We start from the raw sequence: 22,075 nt of genomic DNA, 5'->3' as shown, positions 1-22,075 counted from the left end.
GGAAACTGATGACTCTGCATAGTGCTATTGTGTATATAAGCTTGCTTTTATAACCGGACCAAGAATGAAGTGGGAGTGGTTGTGGCCAAGGCCCCTACTTTCTAGAGAACAGCACACTTTTTTTGGAACACACAATATTAGGTGCATGAAAGTACACACGTTCATTACTCATACAAAACATCTCAAAACTATGTAAGGGTAAATTCAGAATTGGGTCACATACATGACATTAAAATATTTTGATGTAAATCAATTAAAGGAAATCAAGCAGTTGACTGTTTTAAGACCATTTATTGTGCTGAAAACACAAAATATTAAATGGGATAAGTAACAAAAACATTGAAATGCAACAGTGTTACGATGTGTAAAAATGTACAAAATCTTTTTGCAAGTTAGTTTTTCCATTTCATCATATATAAAATGAATACAAAAACACAAGGGAACAAAAGCACTAAAACAGGCCATTATGTGAATAGGAAATGTTAAAATAAAAAACCAAAAGGGAGCCGTCCCTAGCGTTGGGGTCCTGAGCTGATCTCAAGACTCAGGAATGGGGAGAACTCCCCGCCTCCGACTTGCCTCCATCACTACTTTCACTCGCCTGCCTCATTACCATCTCCCGGGCAACACATGTCACCTGTCCATTGGTCACACTAACCACACCTGACCTGGAGGGAGGGCACATCAGAATAAATATTTGACTAATGGATTATAATGATCATTTGCAACTACAGTTCTTGGTAAGGGTTTCATGTTTGATGGACAACAGCAAATCCACTACAAGAATACTACACTCACTTCTGCTGAGCCTCTTCAGCAAGCGTTCCCATACCAGGCTGCTTTCCAAAAAAGAAACTGGACCACCAATGACCAGAATCCTGTTTGGGCAAACCTAAGAAACAAAAAGGACATGTCAGAATAAAGCAGCTTCTTGTGTATTTGGTATACGATGATGTAATCACTTCAGTCTCTTCAGTGACCGCATCATTGAAGTTCACAGCAATGACATGAGAGCCATTTTTGGTTCCCCAAAAGAAACATTAAGTCAAAGTTTTTTTTTTAACCAAATAACCTTTTATCACCACAAAAAAATAATATTGTGACAAACAGCCCAATACAAGTCCTGCCAAATAACTAACTAGGTTGAAGTAACTAACAAGTACTTTTTAAAGTCAGTTATGCAACTTCCTTAAGAACAGATTACTTAAAGTGTCATCACTTCATTTCAAAAAATTTGCAGTATGGGTGTAGACTGAAAATTGTTGCCTCACTGCATGTGAAGATAACTGTGACTCAGTCACTTATTGACTTTAATCATTCTTATTAAAAGGGTTGAATGGATATGAACCATTACTCACCTGGATGATGTGGAATAACCTCCCCACTATACTCCGAACTGCCACATGATGAGCTGCTACTGGATGTAGAGCCAATGCGCCCTGTGAAGGTACAGACTTATAAGGCAAATGCTCTGTATAACATTAACTATTAATAGTGGGTATATAGAAGACAAGTACAGCACTCAAGTGCATACTTAAATAAGACCACTTACTTCGGTAGTAGTCGTGAGTGGCTACAAGAGATCCGCCAGCTGGGATGGCTGCCATTTTACAAACTTCTGGAAGCTGTACCCTTAGATGGAAACCCTGATGGGGAAGAGACAGTGGACAGTTGCTCAGATACGCCGTTGTATACAAAATATATCAACTTTAAAATGAAAAACACATTGGCGTGGGGTAAACACAGACTTATGTGTGCAGAAATAACTCGTGGGGTCAGAATAATTGTTTAGGTTTAGATATTGTAAGTTAAATGCTTTTCTTTCGTGACAAATCACGCGAAAAGAAAAAGTTGTTCAGTGGCATTTTCACATGGATGCAGAAGAAAATGAATGACTGTAAACATTTATACAACAGAGACTAAACAGTTAACATTTACTGAAATCTTCACGCAATCACTTTGTATTCAGCGTATTTTTTTTATTAAAAGTGCATTGTAACAGTGAGGTGCATGACGCATTTCTAATTCACATTATATAAATAAGACATTAAACACTGACAACATTGTTTCCACTTATAGCCTAAACAATAACAATCAGCTGCAGCCCGCAACAGTTGTACCCTAAAAAAACCCCGAACAAAATTTTTTATAACGTGTTATAACCAACCTTCTTCGTGCTGATGTTGTTAAAGCACCTTTCTGGATTCAGTCGGAGGCGTTGGGAAGAAAACGCTAGGCGACGGGGCCCATTTGTAAAGGTTTGGATGGATAAGACTCTCCACGTCCGGAAATGAGTACCGCAATGCTGACTAACAAAAACAAAGCCGTTCGCTGATATTTATACTAAAAAGTGACGTAGCGGCCCGCAGAGTCGAAAGGAGGCGTGGTCTGACTCATCTCTATATATAGCCAAAGCGTGAAACCGGATGAAACCGGCAAGATCGAGGCTGGGGTGGTTGGTGCTTTAAATTCTGCTGGTGTGCGCTAGAACACGAAAAAATGTGAAAATGAGAAGCAGATATCAATCTTACAACCTATTACAAAGTGTATCGCATAACGTCATATGTAAAATATATGGAAATAGATCACGTTTAAATCACTGTTAAATATTTTTTAATGTGTCACGATGTATGCTTCGTATAGCTCCCTGGTGGTCTAGTGGTTAGGATTCGGCGCTCTCACCGCCGCGGCCCGGGTTCGATTCCCGGTCAGGGAACAAAATGTTTTGTTATATAAACTTTACACGTGACATTATGTGATACGACTGTCAGTTTTATCACCTCAAAAACAACATACGCAGACATAATGGGGTGGTTTCCAGAACAAAGACTAGCTTAAGCAAAGACCAGGCCTTAGTTTAATTAGGAAATATAACTAGTTTTAACAAACATGCCTTACTAAGAACATTACTTGTGTGCATTTTGAGGCAAAACAAAGGGCACTGATGCATTTTAAGATATGTCAGTGCAAGTTGTTTTCAGTTTGGACAGCTCTTAAATTTATTTTAATATACGACTAGTCTTATCCCTGTCCAGGAAACCACCAATGAGTAATACACTGAACAACAGGTTATATAATAATTTGTATTTTACGCTAAATAAAGACCTTTTCTGAATGTTATAAAATAAACATTGAAACATGTTCTTTTGAGAAGGATAAATAGACAGATGAGCTATTTAAAATACATTAATATAAACGGTTTTCATACAAAAACACGAAAATCTAACATGCCTACGCATTTCTTTTAACTTTTATCTACGTAAGAATTTAATTCGTATCTATATTTATACTCAAAAAGCTACGCTGTTAGAGGCACGTGGCTCTTTCAACCTGCTTCTCTGTTGTGGCTAAAGCGATACAGCTACGGCCGAAATCTCGTGAAATCCCGTTGTATGAGAACTGTTTTCATCCTAATCCTACCCCAAACCCAACATTTCACGAGATTAAGCCGTGTCTGTATCCTACCTAGCCAGAACCCCTGCTTTTTTATTCTAATTCCACCCCAAACCTAACCTTGAACCCAACATCTCGTGAGATGTGGCCGTAGCTGTATCCCTTCTAGCATTTTCCCTTATTCTCTTCACTTTTCATGTATTTGCGTGGGTACTGTCACCTACTGGCATATTTGCGCTACTACATTTAAATCACTAGAAAGACACGTAAATAAACAAAATAAATAAGTAATTTGAAGGAACGCTTTATTGATATACAAACAACTGGCAAACAAAATGATAAGTATTACACCATTGTTTTTTTTTTTTTTAAGAAAACAATCAATGCCTAAGATTTCTAACTTAAAGCTATATGGTGCTCATTCCCTGGACAACCACCTCCTCTAATGATGTATGTGTATACTGCTTAAAACGAAAATAATGTCCCTTCTCTCCTTGCGTTCATTACCTTCCTATCATTTCTTTGTTGGCAGAACTGCAGGTGTATCCACCTGTTCATTTTTTTTCAGTAGAAAGTCAGAGTAGCCATGTACTGTGTTATCGGCAGTAAACTTAAGTCACATGTACATCAGCCAAATCGCTTGCATCTCACCCAAACAAGCATGTAATCATTACTGTGTAATATACTGGAAACAAGGCCCCCCCGTGACACACGTGAATATAATGTAAAATAAAAAAAAGGAAAACGGACTAATAATAATATTATTATATTTGTTTATAGTGAAATATATTCCAATATCTTTCGGGTAAAAAGTGACTGTGCTACACAAGACTACACTAGTGTTTACCTCTCTCTGAAAAATCAATGTTAACAATAAGAAGGTTGACACGGCAGGCCTTACTCAGCGTTGAACATTCTGGGTTAGTGCACATGAAAGCCAAAGTTGCTTTAATGTCCTATAATTGAAGAAGAAGTGACACTTGTGTTACATTTGACAGCAAAAGGTCTATGACATCTCTTAACTGGAATATCACAAAGCAAAGAAAAGCAACTTCTGTCATTCCCAACAAGAGACTGAGAAAGAGCAAAGGTAAAACAAAAACAAATATAGGGGAAAAACAACTTTACATAACATTGTTACCAAAAATACATAAAGAATATATATCACGTGAGACTATAGAGTGTAAGGCCGACTGAGAGGTCAGACATTCACAGAGTGTACAGCAAAGCATCGCTTCATGTTGTGCTGAGAGTAAAAAATAACATCATGGATGCTCAGCAGCATAGAAACTTGCAGCATGTTGCTTTTTGTCTTTTATCCTCCCCCTTCAGATTTAAATCTGTGTATTTTAACCCATCTACCATCTGATGAATGCTGCTTGGCAGTACTGTTTAAATATAGTTATTTATATACCTTTATATTCATATATAGATAGAAGTTATGTAAAAACATTATGCAAAGCAGTGTAAAATAGTTTCTAATACAAAATGATTTCTTTTTGTACAACCTGCCATGATTTCATGTCACAGAATCTGCACTGTTTTAATTAGGAGATGATTCAAGCACATGCTAGCAGTAGATGGAGGGGTATCGAAGACGTCAGTAAGAGGGGGATAACGTAATTCAGAGAGAAAGGGCAAGATCTGGGAGAACCAAAGCGTGTGTGGAGTCAAGATTCACGAATGAATGAGATGAGTGTTTAAGTCAAGAGGGTGGGCTCTCAGAATGGAGCGTTGTCCTGCACTGGGTTTGACTCGTTCGGAGAGTGGGCGCTTTCACCATTGGCTCTTCCTCCAACCACTTTGTACTGCAAACACAATGATAACCAGAAAAAAAAGATCAATCGATGTGCACTGCGACGGCGAAAGCCAATCTATATACAGACTGAGAACTTCAAAGTGAAGATTGACCTTGATGTTTTCCACTTTGTCCTCAAAAGTCTTGAAAGTTGGAGAGTTCCTGTGTGTTAAAAAACATTTAGTGGTCATTGAAGCAAATGGACTCAACTGCCAGTTAAAAAGTTAACATCATGCAAGCAAGCAAAAAATCCCTTTAACATGATTTTATTATTCAACCCAGCAGTTTACAAAGTTTATATACCAACATAGCTAATTTTTCAATGTCCAATTTTAAGGGGAATGATCTACCCTAATACTTTACCTCATAGCCGGCATACTTATTGAATGACGAATGGAGTAGTTGCTACTTCGAAAGCATTAAAAGAAGGAAAGAGGTGCGAGCGTTAGCAGGCGAGCAGTACACCACATCACCAAGAGAGATCAACTGGGTTACACCAGATAAACGCTCAAATGTCTCAGAGTCAGGTATTTACGGCATGTCCTTTAAATTAATTCAATTCATCACAGAAACTACAATGTAACCACATGATCAGGCAAAACCAAATAGAATCAAAATATAAAGTTGAAATAAACGTAATTTAACTACAATAAAACATACCGTACCAAATTATATGGGTCTGGTTGTATAAGAAACAGAGCTCTACACATGAATTATGGTGATTTACACAGATTTCTTTTGTAGGTATCCAATTACGACATTAATTGTCTTACCCAAAGGAGTTAGAGAAAGGCAAAGCTCTGTAGACCAAAGAGGCAGCAAAAGAAAAAAGAAAAAAGGAGAACACAAAACCATTCATATTGGGCGTTAGGCATCAGGCATGAGATCAAGGCAAGCAGGAAAAACAAAATATGAGTTTTATTATTTATAAAAATGCACAAGACTACAGAATCTAAAGTAAATTCAATGATTTATAATACTATCATCCTTAAAAAACAAATTATTTTAAAGGGACACTCCACTTTTTTTGAAAATAGGCTCATTTTCCAGCTCCCCTAGAATGAAAAATGTAATTGTTAATGTTTTAGAATTCATTAATTCGATCGTCAGGTAAGACTTTAAGCAAAGCTTAGCATAATCCATTGAATCTGATTAGACCATTAGCATCGCGCGAAAAAAAATAACCAAAGAGTTTCAATATTTTTCCTATTTAAAACTTGACTCTTCTGTAGTTACATCAAGTACTAAGACCGCTGAAAAATTAAAAGTTGCGAGTTTTTAGGCAGATATGGTTAGGAACTATACTCTCATTCTGGCGTAATAATCAAGGACTTTGCTGCCGTAACATGGCCTCAGCAGGCACAATGATTTTACGCAGCATGCAAAAATAACTCCCTTGGTTACTTTCAATAGCAGGGGACTATTCTCGGGCACTGCATAATATCACTGCGCCTGCGGCAGCTATGGTACATCAGCAAAGACCTTGATTGTTACGCCGAAATAAGAGTATAGTTCCTAGCCAGATCTGCCTAGATAACTTTTAATTTTCCATTGGTCGAAACTCTTTGGTTGTTTTTGAGCGCTATGCTAATGGTCTAATCAGATTCAATGGATTATGCTAAGCTATGCTAAAAGTGGTACGCCAGACCCCGAGATCGGCTGAATGTATTCCAAAATGGTAAAAATCAAATGTTTAACTCTAGGGGAGCTGGAAAATGAGCATTTTTTCAAATAAAGTGGAATGTCCCTTAACATAATAACATCACACGCACATGCACACACGCGCACACACACACCCGGTAAAAGCATCTAATTCTGGGACCAAGTGCTTTCTCATATACTAATATACACTCACTGTGTGCTGTAATTAATGATCTTAACTCTTTTCTCAATAACAAATCCTGGATGGCCAAAGTAATTAATCTTTTATGACATTTACATTTAGCAGACGCTTTAATCCAAAGCGACTAACAAATGAGCCAAATCAACCTACAAATGATGAATAGTTAAATTATTGGTGTTGTGGATGCTGTGAGCCTGGAGAATCTAGTGTACTCAATGAGTTTATAAAAGTAAAGCTTAAAGAAATAGTCTACTCATTTTCAATATTAAAATATGTTATTACCTTAACTAACATCCCTCTATCATCTTAGTGCGTGCACGTAAGCGCTGGGGCGCGCTGCGACACTTCAATAGCATTTAGCTTAGCCCCATTCATTCAATGGTACCAAACAGAGATAAAGTTAGAAGTGACCAAACACATCAACGTTTTTCCTATTTAAGACGAGTAGTTATACGAGCAAGTTTGGTGGTACAAATTAAAACGTAGCGCTTTTCTAAGCGGATTTAAAAGAGGAACTATATTGTATGGCGGAACAGCACTTTTGGGAGTACTTCAACTCGCCTGAAAAATCCTTTCCCCTTCTTCCTCTCATAATGGGAGAGGGAGAGTGTTACTGCGCCGAGTCGAAGTACTCCCAAAATTGCTGTTCCGCCATAAATAAATAATTCCGCCGTCTTAAATAGGAAACCCGTTGATGTGTTTGGTCACTTCTAACTTTATCTCTGAGTGGTACCATTGAATGAATGGGGCTAAGCTAAATGCTATCGAAGTGTCGCAGCGCGCCCCAGCGCTTACGTGAACGCACTAAGATGATAGAGGGATGTATCAACTCTTCTTAGTTAAGGTAATAACATATTTTAATATTGAAAATGAGTAGACTATTCCTAATATGTGTATTATGAAAAAATATTTCTCATAAACATCTGTTGAGATTGTAATCTAACATGAAGAGATTGGAGGCTTTGGCCCAAAAATTCTTTCTTCTGTCACAACAAGTGAATAACAGCTGATATATTGTTTGTCCACGGTAACATACACATCAGTGCAATAATATCTTGCAACATCAAATCTCATTGGTTCTTGCGTCTCATGATGAAACATGCATATGAAAACTTTCCAGAGACGCACGCGAACCAGTGAGATTATGTGTTATCCAACTGGAGTTTTGCCATTTTGACCTCCATATAAAAAGGGGAGTATAAGAGGATTTTTATTGTTGATAAACTACTCCTTTAAGTATCATATGTCTCAGATATTTCTTCTAAAAAAAAAACAGAAATCTCACAAATGTTTCCATTAGAGTTTAAAAAAAGATGTCAACAAATGTGACAAACTGAGCTGAGACAGCAAACAAAAGTCCATATTACTGAAAATTTTCGGTAACACTTTACTTGAAGGGGTGTTCATATGACACTTTCATAATCATGACACATGCCATGAGCATGAAAGAGATTTTATGCACGTTTATAACTGTCATTCATTTCGCTCAATTGAGTTATTTTTAATGCAAAGATGACATTGAGATGTCTTTGTTATGACAACTTGACATTAACCAATACATCATAACTTGTCATGACACCTTGATATTACCAAGACAACATAACTGACCACTTTTTTACCAGTGGTACAAATATAATTTCTCATTAAAATTTCATTAAGTGTAAATACTCTTGTCATATGGTTTTATAACAGCATCATGAATATTTTTCTTGACCTCAACTGCAGTGGTACAAATATAATCTGTCATTAAAATGTCAATCATCAAAGTGTTAATACTCTTGTCAAATAGTTTTATATTGACGTCATGAATATTCTTTAGTTCATAATGTTTTCCCCATGTGTTTAAGAAATAAAATCAATCATCCAATAATAATAATAATTAAAGTTGATAAAATTATATTTTATTGCATTCGGAGACCAATTCACCTAAAATTAAATGAAAACTACAATAGTGGGTTAAGTCATGCAGTGTTGGGTCCATATGACAGCAAAACAGTTAATTACATTAAATTAAATTAATTCAATGTTTTGTTAGTTTTTTCTACCATGTCAGAAAATTTCAGAACCCTCTGTGTGAGTTCTGTATACTGTATACTGTGAGTTAAGTATAATCTTTTGACTTGACTTTTGCATTTTGATGTATTGGTTTATGTCAGGTTGTCATTACAAAGGCAATTCAAACAATGTCATCTTTGTGTTGAAAATGACATAATTGAACAAATGACACTTAATGACAGTCGTCATAAATGTGTATAAAATCTCCTTTGTGTTCATTACCAGTGTCATGTCATGATTATGAAGGTCTCATGTCAGTCTTATGAACACCCCTTCAAGTAAAGTGTTACCAAAATGTCCATATGAACTCTTCTCATAAAATCTACATTCATTTTACAGCTCTACTCTACTCTTAATGCATTTTAACAGTTTGAACAGACCTATTTTTCACCTATATGAATTTTAAAAGGAAATTCTGAGATGAGTTGTTACTTAAAGGAAACACAATTGAGAACTTCATTAAGTCTCCTGAGCTATGAAAGAACAATCTGAGCAAATCATGGAGTACCAAATGATTTCAAGCATATGAGAATCCTGAGGACCCACAATGAAAAGAGATCAAGCAGACCAAATAATAAGCACATTTTCAGGCCTATTTACTTTAAGTTACATCATGCATCTTGATAATTGGATTGCTATCTGGTTTATGCTTGGTCAACAAAAAAAAAGGTCGTTGCAAACCAGATCTAAATCTGATCTTTTTTACCCCTGTGATAATACTAAACCAGACAATGAAATTTAGTTGGATATAATGTGGTTCATAAAAACTCAAAAAGCGGAAACTGATAAACCATAGCTTTTAACTGGCATGTTGACTACAGGGTTCCAAAAAAAGAGGAGTAGAATTTAGATATATGGCTTGAACTTTCTCAGTTGTAAGAGGGGATTTATATTTGTCTGTTCATGATCAGATAGCCATTCAAAGAGTTAAAAATGCATGAAGTGACCAAGAGTATTTAGTCGTATTTTTCTGTTCTATCTTGTATTTGAAGAAATGTAAATAAATGCGTGCAAATAACAGGATGAACCAGAACGGCAGTAATGAGGGTTATGAGATTAGAATGATGTTTATTATATGTGTAGTGCATTGGAAAGACAATATGTGGCTATGTGACTGTTCCAGCATAGCATTAAAACCGACTGAAGACAATCACAGATGAAGAGAGATGGACTGTCGATAGCAAATGACTGGATCTATAACCAAGAACAAATAGATCCCAAAGACATGAAGATGGAGTGGATGAAGGTTAAAGGCGGGGTGCGTGATTAGTTAGTAGACACACCCCTTACTGCTGCTGATAGGCTACAAGTGTGCTTTGGTACTCGGACCGACTCCCTTTTCCAAGTGTTTTTCAAAAATCATGCACCCCGCCTTTAATGTAGATTAATTTCAGTCTTTATTCATAATAGCCAGAAAGAAGGTCAACAAAAACATTCATAAAACTAAGCATGCAGGTTAATGCACAAGAACGCATTCAAATCTGAGTCATGCTGTACTGGAATAAGAGTTAAGAGGGAAAAACAGGAAGAACAGGGCTATGGCATAATGACATATCGGTTACCTCATGTCACCCAGTTTCCTGCTGATGGCCGTGCCCACGGTGGAAAGGGCGGCAGAGGTCTTCTGTCCAGCGTTAGACAGTGTTTCCTGAGTCTTTTTATACCTGCAACAGGAAGACAGCAGAGAGAAAACAAAGTGGAGAAAGAGAAATAAAAAAATCATTATGTGTGAGCCTTATAATGTCTAATAAAACACTAGTTCTCAGAGAAGTTAGTCAACCAAAGCTGAAAAACAAAAAAAAGCCTGGTGAGAAAACCCACAGATATCCTTATAGTCTTCAAAGTGTAGTTAAAGTATGTTGTTTCACTAAAAGGAAATCGACTAATAGGAGAAGGTACATGATCTATAACACCCTATCTAGCAATTGCAACATAAAACAGAAGCTATAATATCACAGTCAGCATCTTTAGGACCCTATTCATCCTCCACAAAACCCCAAACATAGCAAGCCACCAAAAAGCAACCCTTTACATGGCAAAAATGCAATAAATGGACATACAAATAAGAAAACCATATGATGGAGTAACTTAAACGATGGAGTAACTCACACTTCAGAGTTGGCAATGTCATCCAGAGTGGAGGAAGCTGAAAGATATCTACAAACGAACAAGGTAACACATTCAAATCTCCACGAACACATGGAGAACAGAAATGCTGAATAAGTAACGAATGATACATATTCATCAAACAGTTGAGTAACATAGATAAAGGCTAACAAGCAGAAGTGCTCCTCGGATGCACGCCAAGCATAACAGTGCAACATTTTTTCAACAGCATTCTCAGACACAACCTTGAGGAATTTCGGTTGAGAAACTTGTGTAATATGTCAGTATGTGAGACTTCAAGCATAAAACATCACAGAAATCAAAAATCTTGCTGTTGGGTATACAAATAGCAGGAAAGCTCGGATCATTTTTAAGTAAATTCTGATGATTAATGACTACAGCAAAGGCATAATAAAAGAGCAAACCATTTACACACACACACATTCATATTTGCCCTCTGTGGACACACCTGTCTGCCTGTCTGATTCAAACTCACCGAGTATGTAAAGAAGGAAGTGTGAGATTTCTCACACGCTCGTGATACTACAGAGTTCACCTCTAAAAAAAACAGGGTAGTCGAAAAAGAGCAAAGGCTTTTTTAGAGGTTACCTAATATGGCAATTTTTCAAAGTGTAATTTTAGTCCAAAGGCCGAAGTATAGTACATTTTTTTGTGTATTTGAGAGTATGTCATCAAAAGAGTGCATGCATACTGTACACGCACTGCCGGATTTTTACAACCCTGCTTACATTGTACGCGTAGGTCGTGTATGCGCCTACAGGAGATTGTTGTATGTAGCCTAGGAGATAAATTGCATTTTGTCGCAGTGAGCATGCGCGACCTACATGTACAATATATGCAGGGTTTCAAAAATTTGGCGGTGCGCATACACACTGGAAAAAAATTACTTTCTCACTTAGTGTTTTTGTCTTGTTTTCAGTAAAAATATCAAAAAATTCTTAAATTAAGATGTATTTTCTTGATGAGCAAAATGACCTAGGAAAATAAGTCAAGTTTTTGTACAAAAAAATATATACTTTAAAGTGACACTTTGTAGTTTTTCAACCTTCATAATATATTTTCAAGACCCCTGTGATGGTACATGTCTACCCTAGCCTGTCGGGGTCTGTATTGCTTTTACTCGTACGTTTAAAGTTGGGGTTTCGGGTAGTACCCCGAGCACAAAAAGAAAAAGACAAAAATCTGCTTTACGGCATACGTCACTTCCTCCACTTACTCAAATTCGGACGTGAGAGCGCAACTATTTATTTTCCTGATGTTTTTGTCACGGCCGAAGCAGCAACTAAGAAAAAGAACCCAAGGTTTTATCGGAGGAGACCAGAAAGAGAAAACGAGAGAGTGACAGAGTAAAAAGAAGGATGAGGATCAATATTGTGCAAGCTTTCGCTCGCTGGCGTGAACTAAAGAAGGAGGAGGGGTTTCTGACCGATGCTTGGCTGTCAATCCTTCGGACTAGTAAGTAATGTTATATTGCTTGCATACTTATATAAGTCCTGTCTGGCTCCCGAACAGTTTTTACATTAATTTTGCTGGAGGCTACTTGGAAAGTGTAGAGAGAGACATGATACTGTGGTGCCGTGGTGGCGTCATAGACCAATGACAAAGGCGAGCTGGGTTCGATTCCCCTTTAAGGCAATTTTTTTATATAAACCTTTAACCAAGCGACCACCATTACAACTGGCTTAAAAACGTGAGCTACGCGATCTTTTGCCGTTTGAAATAAAATAAAACCCATGAAATTATATTTATATGACATGCTGGAAGGCACACTTCGTGACCTAAAGAGTTGTCTTTTCCTTTGCGACAGTGCTGCGGCGCTTGTGGCCTCTAGGAGTGCTAGACGTGCAAAATCCATGTCTAGCACCCCCTAGTGGCCAAAAAGTTCCGCGGTGTGCCTTTAAGTAAATTAGTGCTTAAAACATAAACGGTTAATTCAAGAATAGGGCTGGGTATCGATTCAGATGATCCAGATCGATTCGATTTGATTTCGATTCACAAGCTATCAAATCCTCTCGCTCTTGGTAACAAGACGCAAGGCAAAAAAGAGGGTGACATCTAGTGGAGAAGCCTAGTAATTAGATTAACGTTAATCTTACGTTCAATGTTTGCAAAAATAAATATGAAGAAAAAATCATGATAAATCCTTTTGCCCAGCCCTATTCAAGAACATTTTTTCTTGAAAGATTTTTTTGCATGTTTTAAGCAAAAATTATCTTAAATTTGATATTTTTTCATCTAAAAACTTGACTTATTCTCCTAGGTCATTTTGCTTATAAGAAAATACATCTTAATTTAAGAATTTTTAGATATTTTTACTGAAAACAAGACAAAAACACTAAGAAAATCATTTTTTGCTGTGCTCGCCCACTCTTCTGATGACAAAAATTGCCCACGTAGACCCTCGTGTATGCATAAAAAATGGACCATACTTTGGCCTGGCTTTTAAAATACGGAGTGGGCAGATTTTTATCATTATAAAGTGGTTGTCTACACACACAGGCACCAGACAACTATGTTCAAATAACATATTAAAGTGAATTTCTCATATTAGAGAAATACTGACATGACAAAAGTAGCATGGGTTTAAAAATCCAAGTGAATGCACACTCATAAACAAAATGCATAGCACAATGCACTGTTAGTCACTAACTTTGGATAAAAACATCCGGCAAATGACTAAAAAAAGCAAGTACGCTTGACCCTATGTGTTTCAGAAATCTGCAGAGGTGGACAAAAAGGCCGACTGTCCCACAGACAGGAGGAAAAAACAACAAAAGTCAAAGTACATGAGATGAGTCAGCCTTTCGAACGTCTACTTTAACAAAAAAAAGGGAGATATAAATTACTACCTGCTACTAAGGCTGTGTAGCATTAAAGATGCTATTTTTCTCTACAAGCAAAGCCAAACTCTTTCAATACTGTAAAGGTTGTTCACACCACAATCATTTTAAAAATCATTCCAAAGACATTGGATATTACAAAACTGAGCACTCCTATTACTATAAAAACTTCAGCAAGCTTTCAACAGGCTTTAAAAGGTTTAAGTCTTTTAAAGTGAAGAATGACTGCTAGGAAACGGATGTACATTACAGTTAGTAACATAAGAGTCCAGATCAATATCCATTTGAGAGACAGGTTTTAGCTCTTTGTATTAGATTGTATCTGTTATGGGTGTAACATATAAATACTTAAACACACACACACACAGTAGCCCATTCACGATTTGTCAGGGTTTAGGTGAGTTTGCTTAGTGGGCTCATTTAAATCGAATCGCTTTAGTATATAAGCTGTATTTAATGTCAAAGAAACAACAGTGATCTTTCCATCTAAACACATGGATGAGTTCTGGATGCTTTCGACGAGTCGAGTATAGGTGAGAAGAACCCATTCATTCACAGTGAATATGTGGCGACTTGTTTAAACACTCGCATGTCACACCCTGTAACCAGTCTCTGTGCAATCTCCACATAACTACAAAACAAAGATGTGGTAACATGCTGCCTGATGGAGGCACATTTCAAAAGCATAATATTACTGAATATTTTCATAAGTTTCATAACTTATATGCTCTAAAGCACTACATATCAAATTAACTTACCAATAGCTTTATGGTTTAAAGTTATTACTGACCAGTTAAAGGTGCATTGTGTAACTTTAAGAAGGATCTTTTGACAGAAATGCATAAGTGGTGTATTTGTTACCACAGAATGAGCGATTTTAAAATATATACCCTGTGGGTCCGCTTATATGGAAGTCGCCATTTCGCGCCGCCATGTTTCTACAGTAGCCCTAAATGGACAAACTGCTCTACAGAGCTCATTTTGTCACTACGTTGACGTGTTTGTCCTGTGGCAGCTACCGTAGCTTCTCTATGCGTTTAAAATGAAGAGGTGAGCTGTGGATTTTTTGTTCGCAATTCGCAATCTCACCACTAGTTGCCACTAAAACTTACACAGCGGACCTTTAATACAACGGTATACATTGGTTATACATTATAGGAATCAGCCAAACACCAAGTTAACTCTTTCCCCGCCATTGACGAGATATCTCGTCAATTAAGAGAAAACGCTTCCCCGCCAATGACGAGATTTTCCGTCTTTCCGCAATACCGCTATTATCCACCAGGTGGCGCCCTTCCGTAACTTTTTAAAACCGGAAGTATTGCCCTATGGCAAGCTGCTGCATGTCCGTGTCTGTTTTAAAGATCGCTCTGAATGGGATCTCTAAGAAAAGTCTGTCATAAAAATGGAATTATCTCTGCTTTTTGCTCAAAATATGGTGTTTTTGCAAAAACCTACCCATATTCAAAAGCTGATTGCAAAAGAACCACTAAAGGTAGGATGAAACGGTTTTTTTTGTTTGAAAGCAGAGGGTCTGTTCTTTCATTTGGTATATTGTATGTTTATATATTTAAAGAAGAACATTTTCTGGAAGGCATTAAACTTTGGTGAAAATCATGAAAAACGCTGGCGCTGGCTGGCAACTTTTTTTAAAAATGCTGGCGGTGAAAGAGTTAACAGAAGTCGTTGTTTCACCCAGTGTCAGTTTTATAATTTAAACACCACTAGTTTAAAGTTTGATAGCAAATTTGATGTTTTTGCTAACACTTTACATTTATAGTAAAATACATGTCAACCTTCGCAGTTTTCAGCTTAAATAAAAAACAGCAGACATGCTTGAGTCTAAAACCCAGGAAGTTACATTAAAACTCCAGATGCACAGAAGTAGTGGCTTATAATTGGTATTGACAGTTAAAAGCAATTTGACATCGAGCGATTGTTAAATTGTTTGCTAAAAAACAGCTCATGATTGGTGCTGATTATATCCTGCATTAGAATGCATTAGAAATCACACTGTGTAATGATTTTGAATTGGGTGACACTAGCTATGTTTCCATCCGCCTATTTTTATGCACATTTTGGAATATTGCATAAAAAACGCTGGATGAAAACAGGCAAGATGACAATAAATTCTAAAAATGCGCATAAAAATCGTATGTGCTCAACTGAGTCAGTTAAATTTCTTATGTGATTAACATGCACACGATCTACAATGGAAACACTTTAACCGAATAAATCCCTAAACGCACATAAATGGACTTAACCAACATACACAACTTATTAAACTGAAGTGCTTCCTGAAGTGAATGGGTAAAGCCTGTCATCTGAATGGTTCTTACTTGACTGTCAACTCAAAAATCAGAAATCCACATCCAGCAGAAATCGGTATCGGCAGATGTCATTCTAATAATCCAATATACGCATGGGTGCCTCCCTCCTTCAAAAAAATGGCTGTCATCTCAAGCGAAAGAAATGGCTGCAAGTTACGACCATGCCACTTAAAATGAAACTCCCACATACAGTAGCACTGCAAAAACGGACAAAAACATTTACAGTGAAAGACCTTGAACTGCCAGCACAGAAGCCTGTCTAGAATACACACAGAGAATGATGAACTTTTTCTACCATTTTCTATTATTCATGTGATACTCATGAACAGCTCCACCGAAAAATTTAAGTAGGCACTTGTGACTCTCTATTTGAGGGCCCATTTCCAGCAACATAAAGCGGGAGGATGTTTGTGAGCTGGAGGAGAGAGCGCTGAGGGCGATAGTTAAAGGGTTTTAATAATATTGGCTAAAAGTTCAGAGGTTCTGCCACATTACAGAGTCGATATCCATGCAGCCTTTCACTTTTATATTTTGTTTTTCACTACTTTTACTACTGAATAAAATTAAATGCTACATTTTACCTGTCACTATAATTTGAAAAATTCAATTTATTAAAACTCATGATATAGGAGTAGCAACAAAAGCTCTTGGAGACTTATGTAAGCATAAGAAAATAATTGAAGAGCAGGACCACACCAACATGTCAGTTTTTTTCTTTATCTGATACTCAAAATCTGTTTAAACATGTTACAACAACAAAAGTGCATTGCAAAATTTTCTTATCAAACCCCAACCTAGGAAAGATCTGCTGTCACAAAATCTACCATTCTGCCGTTGGTTGCTGTCAATTCTGTCAATGACACAAGATCTATGAAAAGGTTCAGAGTCTGACCCTGTACATATGGCCTCCCTCTGTAACCTCTTTAAACAGGCACATGTATAAAGGCATCTTACGCGTTTGAGGTCTGGACGTCCTGCCAGCTTTTCGTGATGTTCTGTTTAAGCTCACTCAGGGGGCTGAGACCCAGTTTGCGCTTCAGCTCAGATGCGTGACGCTCTTTGGCTGACAGCACCTGCCGCAAGGTGTAGATCTCTTCCTCCACCTAATATGAGAAATAAGTACATGAAGGTTCTTAACATAGACTTCTCATGACTATGTATTTTGTTTAAGAGAGGGTCACAACAAGTCATGGATCAGAATGTTAATGCACAGTGACTGTTGATGTTCACCTTGGTGAGCTCCAATCTCAGTTCCTCTGCCTCCTCCTCTGTTAGTCCTGGGGGGAGATTTTCTGGACCCAAAGCCACGGCTCCCCTCTCCTCTGGCAGATCAGAGAGAGTGTCAGGGCCCAGGCCTTTATGTGGAGAGTTTAAATTAATGTCTATACATTTGAAAGAAAGAAACAAAGAAAGTGTTAAAGGTGTGTGTTTATTTTTTTTTAAATAAAAGAAACTAGACATAGCAAAGAATTTTTTTTAGAGGCCATTTATCGTTGATTATATATATATTTATAACTGTACAATATCAGTGTGGATGGTAATGAAATGTATTTTTAATTCATATTTTTTAAACATAAAACATACTCTTTAGTATTTACTATAGTAAACCGTTGTTAAATTCCATAATGCAGTATATACTTAAAGGAACAGTATGTTAGAAATGTATATCAATTAATCATAAAATGGCCCTGATATGTTAGTAGACATTAAGAAATCATTTTCATTTCAAATACTTATATCACTGACAACAGTGATCCGGCCTGGATATTGTCATTTAAAAACTGGAGTTGCAGCCCTCAACTGATGTTTATGTTGTCATTTTTTGTATTGGCCACCAGCTGTTTGATTGCAGTACCTGTTTTAGCCACGAGTTTTGTGATTGCAATACCAGTTTTGACCACAATCCTACATACTGTTCCTTTAAGTAAACTACAGTATTTTCTACAGTTTATCGGTGCACTATAGTTAATATTACAGAATACTGTAGTAGTGCACTTTAAACAAAGTTTAGTGGTCAATATAATGCACTGCAATTTACTACAGGTTACTATAATTAATACTTAAATATGCTACAGTATTTTTCCATGTAGGTTGTAATTTTCCAGTGTAACATTAAAATAGTGTATTTTTCATTTTCTTATTTATTTTCATTACTAATATGTTCATTACAAACTGACGTCACACCCATTTACACGTGTAAACACGTTATCAGCTCAAAGGTTTGAAAGCGTGCTCCATTACTGTAGGTCAGACGGATACAGATGTCACATGAGTATGAGGTATACAATGACACGTGTCATTCAGTTAAGCCCTTCAATGACCCTACAAAAAATCTTCACTGGCCCTAAATGAATAATAGCTAAATTAAACTATTAACAAATAAGAGATTTAACCCAAAGACTGATCATCTACTGTTGCTAATGTAGGCTATATTAATGTTACAATTCGTCTGAAACAAAACATATGGGTTATGCATCATCCATAACGCCCCATGTTTTTAGCATTGGTGTTTATTATATTTTAGATCGGAAATATAAAAATATAAAAATTATAACAATAACGCACATGGGGTAAAGGCGAATCGCTAAAAATAAGCCCAACATTGCCCTTATGAAAATTAACCTTTATTTAACTACATAAACCACCGTTTAATAAATGGTATTTGTAATGACAAATTAATTTACCATTGACTCACCACAGGAAGTGTACTTTAGCTCTCTATGTAATATTTGTAGTAAACCATATGGTGATTAATTTTCCGAAAACATTACTACACTTTTATATAATAAAAGCATGATTATAACACATATTATTTTTCCTAGGTATAAAATAAAACAACAACAATCACCATATCGACCACATCTCCTTTGTTTTGATGTAAATTAAATTTATATGACACAACTAAAGCAAATTTGCATTTGCTATGGTTGTGTTTATCGACTTGCACTTAACCCGATCGCCTGCACTACCCTGAGCTCCTCGTTACACGCAAATAAAACAACTATAATAACACAACTGTATGTTACAAGGCACAGAAAGTAATAAGTACACTTGTGTCAATCATCATCATTCAACCAAATATCCGCCGATTGCTTTGGTTTTGTTTACCTTGATTGGCGGAATCCATGTCGTCGGAAAATGTGTTGATTTAATATTCACAATGTTGTCCGGACAGTTACGCGCGTCAGTGTAATGTGCGCAAAAATGTGCGATTCCTGATATACGCTTTCTATAAAAACATCCAAACAAGCCAACAACAGAGGAAGCCAAGCGATCACAGCCGATCACAGATCAGTTTAACATCAGCTACACAAGTGCGCTTTCTTTCCGGCGCTCCCAGATGACGTTTGTGTCTGCCATTCGCTTACATCAGCATCACATAGCGAACTGGTTGATAGAAAAAGAGGTGGTTGCTGATAATTTTGTTTTTTCTTTGCATCATATTTTATTTGGAGTATTTCAAGACTGTTGTGTTAAATCTTTCTTGCTTAATAACATTGTAATATTAGCAAAATATTTCATTCATAAATGTAGATTCTTTAAATCCCCCCCACTACTTATTGTATTCAAAAATGACTTAAAATGTTTTTCCAAAGCCCTTAATAAGATGAAAGGTCAGAGTGCGATGAAGCTGCTTTACTTATTGACGTCATTTAATTTATTGTGATACTGCCCCTAATATGTATCTTTGTTTTATTCATTTATTTATTTTTCTTTTACTTGTTATTTAAATTCATTTAAATTATTATTTCAGATTTCTATTTATTTTTTCAAATTTTTCTTGTGTTGAGCCTGTTATACTTATTTAAACTGTGAATATATATTTGCCTTTGTTGTTGATATACTTTTCTATTCAATAAAAAAAATAAAAAATAAAAAAAATAAAAAAAAGCATCACATAGCGAAAATTACCACGGAGCGGGATACTATGATATTTTTATATGGGAAATTTCATAAACATGAGTTTTTTTACGTATTTTTCTAAGGATCATTTAAATTTCAAAAAACATTTTTTTATCATGCTATTGATTTATTGACATTTAAGCATCATTACAGCTAACTTACCCAAAGACGTCCTTTAGGGGAGACTGAATTATTTTGCTGTTACAATAAAATGTCAATACAAGTTTACCTAAATATAAAATAATTTTTTTTAAGGGAGACAAAAAATAAAATAAAATAAAATAAGACATAACCTGTAAGACATTCTTTTTTTTTAAATTGAGTTTAATTTTATGATCCTCCAACCAAATGCCAAGATCATTCCACATCTGCTGATGAGGCTGATGTGAAGTCCACCTCTGGGCCATGGCATGGCCATATCATACACATATTTCCAGCGCATAATTTGATCTTGGAAAGCATTGTAAATCAGTGCTAGGAAGATTATGGGTCCCAATATGGTTCCCTGGGCAACTCCACATTAAGGATATTCCCAATCGGATAAATGTCCCTGGTAATGCACTCTTAACGACGATAGACATAATATTACTATTCCATGGAATTAGGCTGGGTCGTGTCTCACTCCAAGATCCAGATGGCACTTCACTGATACTGTATGGTCTACACAGCATCAAAAGCTTTAGCAACTAATGTGCACACTGAACCTGGTTCTTCGCAAGCTTTGTACACAAAATCTATCAGGCTAACCAAATTATTTCAGAATAAAGCATTCAACAGCCCCATGGTATAATAATGAAACATTATATATGTGCTATTGAAATAAAGGTAGCTGATAAATGAAACAGAAATGAGAGTAATACATAATATCTGTAAGGTCTTTATTGACTGAATGCACATCTTGAACCACTTGGGCTATTTAGGCAGTCAATTGCAATTCGAATGTTGACAAAAAGCAAAAAAAAAAGAATTTGACACATTTTGGCAAAAAACTCTTATAATTACACTAACCATACAGACAACTAAAAAAAACCCACTGTGAAAATACATATTACAAACCATGTAATTTATCTCATAAAACCCTATCTTAAAGGTCCAGTCAATGTAGAATTGGGATGGCTCACAAATCTAGAATGGGTGCGGTGTGTTTCGCACTCCTATCATCATGCACCAACAGATGGCTCTGGAGAATTGATAATGCCAGTACAACAGAGCAAAAATAGACTATTCTTTAAATCTTTAATTGTGAATATGCAGAATTATTTGCACTTTTATTGATACGCATTACTCTTACATAGGTATCATGTCAAGAACCAAATTGCGGAGACATCTCAGGTCAGGATTATAGCAAGACATCATTCCTGCTTTTGAGCAGTCTTGCATTAAACCAGCAGGAGGAAACCCATTGGCTCGCCGGCTCAGTCCTTCAAGAGTGGAGTTTCACAGGTTTGTCTGTAAGGATTTGGTAGATTTACCACAGAGGGACCATAAAGATTTTATAACATTTATAATGATTTTCATCAAATACATTCGCTTCAAATCAGCTTAATCCAGGCCTCAGGCCATTCAGAAATCTGATAAAAAAATGCTTGTTTACAAGAAAACATGTCAGACACACTTAGATGCATCCAAGCTCTTATACAAATTCAAAACACTGCAACAGTGACCATATGTTACTCCCAAATAACAAAACTGAGAATATTTTGATGAAAGGAAGAATCAATACAGGATCACAAAATGCAAGATGGTAAAACACCGGTTCAGCATTATTACCTGGTCACTGTGCCTC

The 22,075-nt window shown here is 36.4% G+C and overlaps 2 protein-coding genes and 1 non-coding gene across 12 annotated transcripts; 1 reads left to right on the top strand and 2 right to left on the bottom strand.

Annotated features, from left to right (window-relative positions):
- Positions 1-271: 271 nt before the first annotated feature.
- ppdpfb (pancreatic progenitor cell differentiation and proliferation factor b) lies at positions 272-2,325 on the bottom strand. The gene is made up of 5 exons (XM_065286122.2): positions 2,168-2,325; positions 1,553-1,646; positions 1,359-1,439; positions 799-892; positions 272-668 (listed from the first exon to the last, which is right to left on the bottom strand). The coding sequence occupies exons 2-5, from the start codon at positions 1,605-1,607 to the stop codon at positions 545-547; spliced, it is 354 nt and encodes a 117-aa protein (XP_065142194.1). The 5' UTR covers positions 1,608-1,646; positions 2,168-2,325; the 3' UTR covers positions 272-544.
- A 319-nt stretch (positions 2,326-2,644) lies between these two features.
- On the top strand, positions 2,645-2,716 carry trnae-cuc (transfer RNA glutamic acid (anticodon CUC)). The gene has a single exon. It is a non-coding gene; the product is annotated as a tRNA-Glu (tRNA).
- A 965-nt stretch (positions 2,717-3,681) lies between these two features.
- On the bottom strand, positions 3,682-19,736 carry tpd52l2b (tpd52 like 2b). 10 transcript variants are annotated; one of them, XM_065286113.2, is made up of 9 exons: positions 19,495-19,736; positions 17,617-17,741; positions 17,341-17,489; positions 11,199-11,246; positions 10,652-10,753; positions 5,965-5,991; positions 5,555-5,599; positions 5,305-5,353; positions 3,682-5,201 (listed from the first exon to the last, which is right to left on the bottom strand). In XM_065286113.2, the coding sequence occupies exons 1-9, from the start codon at positions 19,511-19,513 to the stop codon at positions 5,115-5,117; spliced, it is 651 nt and encodes a 216-aa protein (XP_065142185.1). In that variant the 5' UTR covers positions 19,514-19,736; the 3' UTR covers positions 3,682-5,114. The 10 variants fall into 10 exon arrangements, with proteins under 10 accessions (XP_065142185.1, XP_065142183.1, XP_065142184.1 ...); XM_065286111.2 differs by having other exon boundaries at positions 17,617-17,768; positions 19,495-19,735; XM_065286112.2 differs by having other exon boundaries at positions 5,555-5,596; positions 17,617-17,768; positions 19,495-19,734.
- Positions 19,737-22,075: the final 2,339 nt, after the last annotated feature.

Source organism: Paramisgurnus dabryanus, chromosome 21, assembly GCF_030506205.2.
Source record: "Paramisgurnus dabryanus chromosome 21, PD_genome_1.1, whole genome shotgun sequence".
NCBI lineage: Eukaryota > Metazoa > Chordata > Actinopteri > Cypriniformes > Cobitidae > Paramisgurnus > Paramisgurnus dabryanus.
This window is presented reverse-complemented; position numbering and strand designations above follow the sequence as displayed.